We start from the raw sequence: 12,344 nt of genomic DNA, 5'->3' as shown, positions 1-12,344 counted from the left end.
TATTTTTCTTTGGATATTCACTATGTTGTGCAGCCATTGCAAGTCCAGAACATTTCCATCACCCCAAAAAGAAACTCTGTACTTACTAGCAGTTATTCCCAATTTCCCCCTCTCTCCATCCCTTGACAACTACTAATCTACTTTCTGTCTCTATGAATTTGTCAATTCCGGATATTTCATGTAAATGGAATCATGTGATATGTGGCCATTTGTCTAAGGCTTCTTTTACTTAGTATGCTTTCATGATTCACCCCAAGTAATAGTACTTCATTCCTTTTTATGGCTGAAAAATATTCCGTTGTATGGATATACCACATTTTGAATATCCATTCATAGTTAATGGACATTTGCATTGTTTTCACTCTTTTGGCTATTATGAGTAATACTGTTATGGACATTCGTGTATAAGTTTTTTGTGCAAGTTTTCAGTTCTCTTGGATATATTCCTAGGAGTGAAATTACTGGGTCATATTTACCATATGTTTAACTTTTTGAGGAGTTGCCAAATTGTTTTCCACAGAGGCTGCAGCATTTTACATCCCCACCAGCAATTCAAGAGGGTTAAATTTTCCACATCCTCTCCAACACTTTTTTTTTTTTTAATAGCCATGTTACTGAATGCAAAGTGGTATCTCATTGTGGTTTTGATTTCCATTCCTGTAATTTTAATGATGTTGAGCATCTGTACATATGCTTATTCACCATTATCTTCCTTGGAGAAATATCTATTCATTTGTTTTGCTCATTTAAAAATTTGGGTAATTTGTCTTTTTATTGTTGAAGTCATAAGAGTTCTTTTATATATTCAGGATATTAGACCCTTATCAGATATATGGTTTGCAAATATTTTCTCTCATTCTGTGGGTTGTCTTTTCACTGTCTTGATGGTGACCTTTGAAGTATGAAGATTTTCAGTTTTGATGAAAACTATTTTTTTCTTTGGTCGTTTGTACTTTTGGTGTCATATCTAAGAAACCATTGCTAAAAATAAGGTCATAAAGTTTTACAACTGTGATTTCTTTTAAGAGTTTTAGCTCTTACCTTAGGGTCTGTGATCCATTTTTAAATTAATTTTTATATGTGGTATGAGTATGGGTTCAGATTCATTCCTTTTCATGTGGGGATCCACTTGTCCCAGTAACATTTGTTGGAAAGATTATTCTTTCTCCATTGGTTTGTTTTGGTACTGCTGTTCAAAATCAATTGACCATAAATTTAAGTTCCTTTCTGGATACTCATTTCTATTCCATTGTTCATTTGCCTATCCTTAGGCCATTACTAAACTGTCTTGATTATGATAGCTTTGCTGTAAGCTTTGAGATAGGAAAGTATGAGTAGTCCAAGCTTGCTTGCTTGCTTGCTTCCTTCCTTGTCTGTCTGTCTGTCTCTCTTTCTATGGCTGTATAGCTATAGAGAAGGAAATGCTATACCTTGCATTTTTCCATGAATTTTAGGATCAGCCTGTTCATTTTTGCAAAAGAGGCAGTTGGAATATTGATAGGGAGTGCATTGATTCTGTAGATCACTTTGGGGGAGTATTGCCATCTTGACAAAATATTAAGTCTTCCAATCTATAAACATGGGACATCTTTCCATTTGTTTAGAACTTAAATTTATTTCAACAGTGTTTTGTAGTTTTCAGAGTGTGTAAGGTTTGCACTTACTTTGTTAAACTTATTCCTAAGTCTTTTATTCTTTTTGATGCCTTGTAAATGGAAATGTTTTCTTTCTTTCTTTCTTTCTTTCTTTCTTTCTTTCTTTCTTTCTTTTTTTTTTTTTTTCAGAGAGAGAGGGAGGAGGGGTGGCAGAGGGAGAGGGAGAGAGAGAATCTTAAGCAGGTCTCACGCCCAGTGTGGAGAGCCCCATGTGGGGCTTGATCTCAGGACCCTGATGAGATCATGATCTGAGCCGAAATCAAGAGTTGGATGCTTAACTGACTGAGCCACCCAGGCACCCCAATGGAAGTGTTTTCTTAATTTCATTTTCACATTGCTCATTGTTATTGTATAGAAATAGAACTGATTTTTTCTGTATTGATTTTGTATTCTGCAGCTTTGCTGAGCTTGTTTATTAGCTCTAATAGTTTCTTATTTAGAATTCTTATTTTAGAATTTTAGGCCTATTTAGGCTTTTCTGTATGTAAAATTATGTCATCTTCAAATGGAGATAGTTTTATATTTTCCTTTCCAATATAGGTGCCTTTTACTTTTTTCTTGCCTAACTGCCCTGGCCAGAACCTCCAGTACAATGTTGAATGAATATGGAGAAAGTGAATATCCTTATCTTGTTCCTGATTTTAAGGTGAAAGCTTTCAGTATTTCACCACTAAGTATGATGTTAGCTGTTGGTTTTTCATAGATGCCCCTTATCAGGTTGAGAAAGTGCCCCTCAGTCCTAGTTTATTGAATGTTTTGATCATAAAGGGTGTTTGATCTTGTTAAATGTCTTTTCTGTGTTTATTGAGATGATCATGTGATTTTTCTTTTCCTACTAATATGGTATATAACATTGATTTATTTTTGTATGTTGAACTAACCTTGTATTCCTGGGATAAATTCCACTTGGTCATGGTATATAGTTCTTTTTATATGCTGCTATATTTGGTTTGCCAGTATTTGATTGAGGACTTTTGCATTTATATCATATATTGACGTGTGGTTTTCTTTTCTTGTGTGATATATTTGTTTGGCTGTCATATCAAGATAATACTGGCCTCATAGAATGAATTAGGAAGAGTTCCCTCCTTTTTTATTTTTTGGCAGAGTTTGAGAATGATTGGCATTAATTCTTCTGTAAACTTTCGGTAGAATTCTCTAGTGAATCCGTCTGGTCCTGAGCTTTTCCAGGTTGGAAGTTTTTTTTTTTTTTTAAATACACATTTCTTGTGAATTGGTAACTGGGGTATTGTAGGGAGAGGCAGAGATCAGAGTAAAGGGGTATTTTTTTTTTTTTTTTTTAGAAAAGGTATAATCAGGTTTATTTAATACAGGTTAATGAAGTATAGAAAGCAATTTGGAAGGAATACTTATATGGATCAGAGTTATGAAACAGACTTTGGAGAGGAGAATAGACATTAAAGGGTGTTTTTCTAGGTAGAAAGGGCCTAAAAAGGGAAGATTGGTCATACAGGTTTTGGGTTGAACCCTGGAAAGAATCAAACCTGATTAGACTTCAGGTTTTTCTTAAAAGCGCATTTTTCTTTTTCCCCCTACCATTCTTCTTTCTGTGGTTGAGTAGTATCTGGGGCCTGGTAACAAAAGAATAACCCCATTGGGTGAGGATGAATAATGAACTGACCCAGGGAAAGATGAAATACAGAAGGAACTGTAAAAGCCTTAAGCTGTTTTATGCCAAAGACCTGTTAGGGAGAGAAGTAGTGTGGAAAGGCCATGGTTACAGGATCATGGTCTTTGAAGGATTAATAGAAATAGTTACCTTTACTGAGTACCTGCCCTGCATGTTGAAACAGCATTATTCCCAAGACAGATAAGAGAAGGGAGCCACAGAAGTAGGGTAGAGGCATTCAGATTCCAAACCCAAAGCTTCATCGGTGGTTTTCAAACTTTTTTTTTTTTTTTTTTTTTTAAGCTGCAGATCTATTTTTTCCCCCACTGTGGGGAAATCATAAATGGAATCCAGTATACTCTACACGTAAAACCTAAACTGGTTGATCTCAGTGTTAGAGGACCTGAACTCAGATTCTTTCTTTGGCCTTCTCTCCGCTTATTCTGAGAAGCTCTGAGGTGTCTCTGTAGATTCCAGTTTGCAAGTCACTGCATTATACCATAGTGTTATTTTTCATCACCTGCCAGAAAAATATACTGTGATACCTTCTGTTTGGTAGTCTGGTAGCCCATTTCATGGAAAGGGTGTTAATAGTGTTTACACATAAACTTGTACTTATGTTTGTGTCTTAGTTTCTGAGGGCTCCTATTATTAATAAAAACACCACAGACTGGGTGGGTTAAACAAGTAATGTTGTTCTCAGTTCTGGAGGCTGAGAAGGCCAAGATCAAGGAGCTGCAGATCCTGTGTCTGTGAAGGCACACTTCCTGGTTCATTCTTCTCATTATTACCTCACATGGTGGAGAGGTCCAGGGAAGTCTCTATGGCCTCTTATGAGGGCACTGATTCCATGCACAAAGGCTCTGCGTTCATGATCACCTCCCCAGAGCCCTACTTCCAAATACCATCACCCTGGGGATTAGGTTGCTACATATGAATTTTGGGGGGATACAAACATTCCATGTATATCAGTTTGTAATCAACACTTTTTATCAAACGTGCATTTTTGAAAAGTTAATTTTCTTTGTCTTGAAGGTTGTGGCAGCATTGCCTGAAGATATGAGAGGTCCTAAGCCCTATGGTTTCCCATGGGAATTGGTGATATGTGCAGGTGTTGTTGGATTTTTTGTTGTTCTCTTGTTTTTGTGGAGAAGTTTTCAATCGGTAAGTAACGAATGCTAAGAGAATATACATGTGTCTTAAGGTTGAACAGTTAATATGAGAAACAGATCTTTTATTTTAAGGAAACAAGTTAGCTTGTTTGTTTGTTTTAAGATTTTATTTATTTGACAGAGAGACACAGTGAGAGGGGTAACACAAGCAGGGGGAGCGGGAGAGGGAGAAGCAGGCTTCCCACCCTGCAGGGAGCCCCATGTGGGGCTCGATCCCAGGACCCTGAGATCATGACCTGAGCTGAAGGCAGACGCTTAATGACTGAGCCACCCAGGTGCCCCAAGTTAGCTTATTGTTAAGTGCATTTCTCACGTTAATGTGTGGCTACTAGAAGCTGACTATGGATTCAGAGGAATTTTTTTAAGTGTAAAAATTTTAAAGACTTTATTTGTAGAAGTATTCTACACTAATATTAAAATCCTACATTTATATTTTATTTATTTATTTTGATCTGCTTATTTTTAAAAAGATTTTATTTATTTATTTGAGAGCTAGAGCAAGAGAGAGAGAGAGAGAGAGAAAGAGAGATTATAAGGGGGGAGGGGCAGAGGGATAGGGGGCCTGATGCGTGGCTGGATTCCAGGACTCTGGTATTGTGACCTGAGCTGAAGACAGGTGCTTAACTGACTAAGCCACCCAGGCGCCCTGTGATCTGTGTAAAGGGTATACTAAACATCTGTGAATGTACCACTCACTCTGCAAGCAAAGCCATTGACTGTTACTTATATTTAGGTGATATTCCCTAATTGCATCCCCTTTTCCCCTTTCTTCCTTGTACTAGAGGTAACCCTGTTCTGGATTCTGTGTTGATTATTCATATGCCTTAAAAATTTTTTTGGTCATATCTACATATATTCCCCAGAAGTATAGTATGTAATTTTGTTTGGTATCATGCCATAAGTCATATTTTGGAATTTTTTTAGTTTATCCTCTATTACTAAGATTCATCCATGTTTTTAGATGAGGGTGTGTTTTTTTCCATTTTGATTGCTTTAGAATGTTACATTGTAAGAATATACTAGTTTATACCTTGGGGTTAAAAATACACTGAATCCCTACCTCATGCCAGACAAAAAAGTTGTATTCAAGATGGATAAGAATATACACAGCAGCACTATTTGTAATAGAAAAAAAACCTGGAAATAACCCAAATGTCCCAAATCAATGTACCAGTATGAAACATCTTTTCATCTTCTTTAAGATGTTTTCTTAGGAACAGAAATTATTTGAAAATATTGTTTTCAACACTTCAGTTCTTGATCCATCTTGAATATAATCATTTTCCTACCCATCTGCCATGCCACATATTAGAGTTCCACATGCATGTAGATCTTTTCTTTATTCTATTCCATTGTTTATTGTTGAAAGCAGATATATGTATATCATTCTGTATCCATCAACTAGATCAAGCTTGCTTGATCTAATTTGTGTTCATGTGTTATGTTCTTGCTCTTTTTTGTTTGTTTCTCTCCTCTATCAAAAAGGAAGAGAATTTGCCTGAATTTCACTCTCATGATAGATTTATCAGTTTCTTTTTGCAGTTCCATCAATTCTTGCTTTACATATTTTGAGCATATTTTATTAGGTGTATATATGTTTAGAAGTGCTATATCTCTTCTTGGTGGATTGAACTTTTTATCAATATCTGGTGATCCTCTTTAATGTTTGTGTTACTTCTCTCTTATGGTTTCTTTTATCTCTTGTTATAGCCATATCAACTTTCTTTTGGGTGATGTTTGATGGGTCTTTTTCTATCTTCTGCTTTTCAGCCTTCCTATGGTCTTCTACTTAATGTGCATCCTATGTAAATTTCTTTTATATCTAATCTGAAAATCTCTGTTTTTTTCCCCTATTGAGTTTAGTCTAACTATATATATTATGTTTATTGATGTATTTGGACGAGTTTCTTTCAGTTTAGTTTATTTATTCCACTTTTTATGTTTCTTTTAAATTCTTTTTGCATTGGTAAGTAAATCTTCCTGCAATGAAGACAAGAACCTTAGCATACTCTCACATCCCTTGGTTTCTTTCACTTTCCAACCCAGACATATTTCTTCTTTTCTTTTTTTTTTAATTTTTTTAAGATTTTATTTATTGGGGCACCTGGTGGCTCAGTTGGTTAAGCATCTGCCTTTGGCTCAGGTCATGATCCCAGGGTCCTGGGATCGACCCCCACAGCGGGCTCTCTGCTTAGTGGGGGGCCTGCTGCTTCTCCTTCTGCCTGCATTCCCTCTGCTTCTGCTCTCTCAGATAAATTAATAAAATCTTAAAAAAAAAAGATGATGTTTATTTATTTGAGAGAGAGAGAGCATGCATGAGCAGGGGGAGGGGCAGAGGGAGAGGGACAAGCAGACTTCACACTGAGCAAGGAGCCTGACCGTGGGGCTCCATCCCATGACCCTGAGGTCATGACCTGAGTTAAAATCAAGAGTCGGACGTTTAATCAACTGAGCCACCCAGGCTCCCCTTTCTCCTTTTCTTTTCTTTGTTTTTAACTTTCTCCTCTACCCTGTCCCTATCCCGTACGACCACAAAAAAATATTACCAAGATATTTGGTTACTCTTTTTTTTTTTTTTTTTTTAAGATTTATTTATTTGACAGAGAGAGATAGAGCAGGAACACAAGCAGGGGGAGTGGGAGAGGGAGAAGCAGGCTTCCCGCTGAGCAGGGATCCCGATGCGGGGCTCGATCCCAGGACCCTGGGATCATGACCTGAGCTGAAGGCAGGCCCTTAATGACTGAGCCACCCAGGCGCCCTGATATTTGGTTACTCTTAATTGACATATCTCTTGCAGGGTCTCCTGGATTTACTTCTTCCCGTATTTGAATACTTCTTTCGAAATTGTTTTTAGTGTAGATCTTTGTATGGCAAACTTTTTGAGACTTTATTTTGAGTGCTTGAGGATATTTGAATTAAGCTCCCACATTGGAATCGTAATTTGTTTGATATAAACGTTCTAGGTCCCAAGTTCAAGTTCTGTCCTTTTAATACTTCAAACCCTTACTTCCTTTTAATACTTTAAACCCTTACTTCCTTGTCTTTTTAGAATTCTTTTTAGAATTCCTTGGAATCTTTTAATATGAGATCTTTCATCCTTTTTTAATCCTAGGAGATTCCTTCTGCATTTTACATTTTGTTTTTCTCTTTTTGAGACTGTGTTTTTAGATCCTGCCCCTTCTACTTCTGTCTTCCATATTTCTTAACTTTGGTTTTTCAATTTTTTTATAGGTTCTTATTACCTTTTGAGATAGGTCCTCAATGTGATGATTCAGTTCACTAATTTAGTCTTCATCAGTACTGATTCTACTGTACTTTGACTTTAAAACTAAAAAAAAAACCACTTTAAAATTTTATCCCTATATATCTTCTGTAGATGATTTTAGTCTTCTAAGCCTGTTCACCTTTACAAATGGGATTTTTCCTTCATTTTTTTAGAGAGAAAGAGATTAAAGAAGAAAAAGATTTTGTAGTCAGTTCAATCCATGGCCCTATGGTAACATTTTCTCAAACTCTGTTATTTTGGATGTTATCACTGGGGGAGAGGATACTAAGGGCTTCCTGAAATAGTTTGTTTTAGGGTCAAGTATATTTGAAGAACAGTGGGATAAATGAAATGAAACAGGTCTCTTTAAGGTAGAGTTATTTCAGAGCCTTTAATATGCTAATACATAATGTGACTCTTCAGTAGAGAGACTCTAATATGTAGCATTTCTTTCCTTTTGAAAAAAGAACACTTTCAGTTAATGTATATTCATACTAAGGCAATAAGAAACCAGTTATTTTTCAGTTGGTAGAAGTTAAATAGATTAGATTTACTTGAATACATATTTGTTTTAATGTAATTTTTGTTAAAAATTTGTTTCAGGTTAGAAGCCGGCTTTATGTGGGTAAGCTTTTTTCTATTCTAGATCTCATCATTATTGTTCATAATTTTGAAACTTAAAACAATTTACATATGATGATGATATGAACTTTCTTTTCAGGGAGAGAGAACAAGCTTGCTATAGAACTTTCTACACTAATTGATGAAAAATGTAAACTACTTGAAAAATTTAGCCTTGTTCAAAAAGAGGTAAGATATTTTTGAAAATATTAACATTCATGTTAGAGTCAGAGGACTTAGTACTTTTCAAGGCAGATACTTCAATGTAAGTTTGAGATTATTAATGCTTTGTAAAATGTGAGCGTTCAGTTGCCCTTTATATTACCAATCTTATTAATTTTAACCATTGTGGTACATGTATATAGTGGTGTCTCATTGTGGTTTCAGTCTGTATTTCCCTGATAATGAGGTTAAGCACTTTTTCAAGTATTTATTGGTCATGTTGGATATCCTTTTTGTGAAGTTCCCTGCTCGAGGTTTTTTTTTTTTCATATTTGAAAAGGTGTGGCTATCTCTCTTTTTCCTTTTTGGTATGTAGAATATTTTCTATATTTGAATACGAGCCCTTTGTCAGATATATGTCCTGCAAATATTTTCCGCCACTGTGTGGTTTGCCTTTTTATTTCAAACGGTAAGCAGAAGTTCTTAATTTTAACATAGTCTAATTTGTCAATCTTGTCTTTTGATGGTTGCTTTTTGTTTCTTATTTAAAAATTTTTGACTACTCAAGGATATGGAAATACTCTTTTGTGCTATTTTTTAGAAACTTTGTTTTACTTTTCTCATTTAGTCTTTGTATAAGTTTGCTAGGGCTGCCATAACAAAATACCGAAGGCCAGCTGGCTTATCCTACAGAAATTAATATTTTCACAGTTCTGGATCAAAGTGTTGGCAGGTTTGATTTCTTATGAGGCTCCTCTCCTTAGCCTGCACGTAATCGCCTTCTTGCCCGTACCTCACATGGTCTTACCTCTGTTCAGGTGTTCATTTCTGGTGTCTTTGTGTGTCTATATTTCCTCCCCCTTTTTTAAAAAAATTTTATTTATTTATTTGAGAGAGAGAGAGACAGAACACAAGAAGGGGGAGCAGCAGAGGGAGAGGGAGAAGCAAGCTCCCTGCTGAGCAGGGAGCCTGATGCAGGGCTGGATCCCAGCACCCTGGGATCATGACCTGAGCCAAAGGCAGAGGCTTAACTGACTGAGCCACGCAGGTGTCCAATGTTTCCTGTTCTTACAGGGACACCAGTCTGATTAGATAGATTAGGGCTCACCCTAAAGGCCTCATCTTAATCATCTCTTTAAAGGGCCTCTCTCCAGATACAGTCACATTGTGAGGTACTGGGCCTTTAACATATAAATTTTGGGGAAAACAGTTTAGCCCAAATGTAATTAGTCTTTAATTCATCTGGAATTGAATCTGTGATGGTATGATTTGGAAGTTAAGAGTCAGTGTTTTTCATATGAATATTGAATTAGCCAGTACCATTTATTGAAAAGACCCATTTTATCCTTTGTTCTGTAGTGTCATCTTAAATCAAGTGGCCATATATATCTGAGTCTTTCTATGATATCTTCTGTTCTGTTGGTCTGTTTCTTAAAATTCTTGTGCCAATTTCATGCTATTTTAATCTACTGTATTTTTATAACAATTCTTGATAGCTGACAGTGTAAACCTCCATGTTCGTTCTTAAAGATTGTCTTGGTGATCTTGGCACTTTGCTATTCCATGTAAATTTTAAATCAGGGACGCCGGGGTGGCTCAGTTGGTTAAGCGTCTGCCTTCAGCTCAGGTCATGATCCCAGGGGCCGGGGATTGAGCCCCACATCGGGCTCCCTGCTCACTGGGGAGCCTGCTCCTCCCTCTGCCTGCTGCTCCCCTTGCTTGCTCAGTCTCTCTCTCTCTCTCTCTGACAAATAAATAAATAAAAATCTTTAAAAAATTTTTTTCTTTAAAGATTTTATTCATTTATTTGCTGAGGGCTGATGGAGCACAGCAGGGGAAGCAGCAGAGGGAGAGAGAGAAGCAGATTCCCTGCTGAGCAGGGAGCCTGATGTGGGGCTCAATCCCAGGACCCTGGGATCATGACCTGAGCTGAAGGCAGATGCTTAACTGACTGAGCCACTCAGGTGTCTCCCCCGCCAAATTTTTTTTTTTTTTTTAAAGATTTTATTTATTTATTTGAGACAGAGAGAATGAGAGAGAGAGCACATGAGAGGGGGGAGGGTCAGAGGGAGAAGCAGACTCCCCGCAGAGCAGGGAGCCCGATGCGGAACTCGATCCCGGGACTCCAGGATCATGACCTGAGCCGAAGGCAGTAGCTTAACCAACTGAGCCACCCAGGCGCCCCCCCTTTTTTTTTTTTTTTTAAATCAGTTAATCAGTTTACACACATAGCCTGCTAGGGATTTGATTGGGAGGATTACATTGAATATATGATCAATTTGGAGAGAACTGATGTCTTTATAATGTTGAATTCTTATCCATGGACTATAGTATATCCCTCTATTTATACCTTTTTAAAATTCTCTCACTGTTGTTGTATACATTTTTGTGTTGCAGTGTTTAACATCTTTTCTTAGATTTATTCCCTAGTATCTGATGACTTTTGAAACTATTCTAAATAGTACAGTTTTTTCGTAACAGCTTTGTTGGGATATAATTCACACACTATGCAGTTCAGCCATTTAAAGTATACAAATGACTGGCTTTTGGTATATTTACAGCTGTACATCCATTGCCATAATTTTTGTACATTTTTATTACACCAAAAAGAAACCCTGTATGCCTTAGTTATCACCCTTCACCCAGTTTCCCCTACTGCCAAACCCTAGACAACTTATCTACTTTGTGTTTCTATAAATTTGCCTATTCTGGGTTCCATTCACATAAATGGAATCATGTAACATGTGGTTCTTTGTGTCTGCCTTTTTTCACTTACCAAAATGTTTTCAAGGTTCATCCATGTTGTGTATAGATTTGCCTATTCTGAACGTTTTACATTAATGGAATCATACAATATGTGATCCTTTGTGACTGGCTTTTTTCACTTACATTATGTTTTCAGGGTTAATCCATGTTGTAGCATGTACTGGTACTTACTTTCTTTTTTTGCCAAGTAATATTCTGTGCCACTATTTATATGTCTCTTTGTCAATTTGGTTATTCTGTTTTTTGGGTGCTATAAATGATGCTGCTATGGACATTCATGTACAAGTTTTGTGTGGATATATGTTTTTAATTCTTTTGGGCATATACTTATGCATGAAATTGTTGGATCTATATTTAACTTTTTGAGGAAATGCCAAATTGTTTTCTATAGTGGCTGTGCCAGTTGACATTCCTTCTGGAAGTTTGTGAGTCTAGTTTCTCCACATCCTTGCTGTCCTAGTGTGAAGTGTGTAGTTTTAATTTGCATTTCTCTGATGGCTAATTGTGTTGAACATTTATCTTTTCATGTGCTCATTGGCCATTTATTTATCTTCTCTTGAGAAATGTCTCCTCAGTTCCTTTGCCTATTTTTAAATTGGGTTATTCATCTTTTTTTTTTTTTAATGTTTTCCCATTCTTTTTTTTTTTAAGATTTTATTCATTTATTTGACAGAGAGAGACACAGCGAGAGAGGGAACACAAGCAGGGGGAGTGGGAGAGGGAGAAGCAGGCTTTCTGCCAGTCAGGGAGCCCGATGCGGGGCTCGATCCCAGGACCCTGAGATCATGACTTGAGCCGAGAGCTTAACCAACTGAGCCACCCAGGCGCCCCGGTTATTCATCTTTTTATTATTGAGTTGTAACTTTATATATTGTAGATATGAGCTTCTTATCAGATATGTGATTTGCAAGTATTTTCCCTCATTTTTGTGGGTTGTCTCCTCACTTTCTTGGTGGTGTCTTTGAGGCATAAAAGTTTTTAATTTTTTTTTTTTTAAATTTTATTTATTTATTTGAGAGAGAGCACTAGTGGTGGGGAAGGGTAGAGGGAGAAGGAGAAGGAGACTCCCCACT

At 36.7% G+C, this 12,344-nt stretch overlaps 1 protein-coding gene across 7 annotated transcripts in view; it reads left to right on the top strand.

The window, feature by feature from the left end:
• Window positions 1-12,344, top strand: part of MIA2 (MIA SH3 domain ER export factor 2) — a 96,582-nt gene that overhangs the window by 26,249 nt on the left and 57,989 nt on the right. For all 7 annotated transcript variants that reach the window (XM_034992894.1, XM_034992893.1, XM_034992895.1 and 4 more), the window contains 3 exons: window positions 4,321-4,449; window positions 8,326-8,347; window positions 8,444-8,532. In XM_034992894.1, the coding sequence (XP_034848785.1) occupies window positions 4,321-4,449; window positions 8,326-8,347; window positions 8,444-8,532 (240 nt within the window). The remainder of the gene's footprint in view (window positions 1-4,320; window positions 4,450-8,325; window positions 8,348-8,443; window positions 8,533-12,344) is intronic.

Source organism: Mirounga leonina, unplaced genomic scaffold, assembly GCF_011800145.1.
Source record: "Mirounga leonina isolate KUSES-001 unplaced genomic scaffold, KU_Mleo_1.0 Mir_82, whole genome shotgun sequence".
Taxonomy (NCBI): Eukaryota; Metazoa; Chordata; class Mammalia; order Carnivora; family Phocidae; genus Mirounga; species Mirounga leonina.
This window is presented reverse-complemented; position numbering and strand designations above follow the sequence as displayed.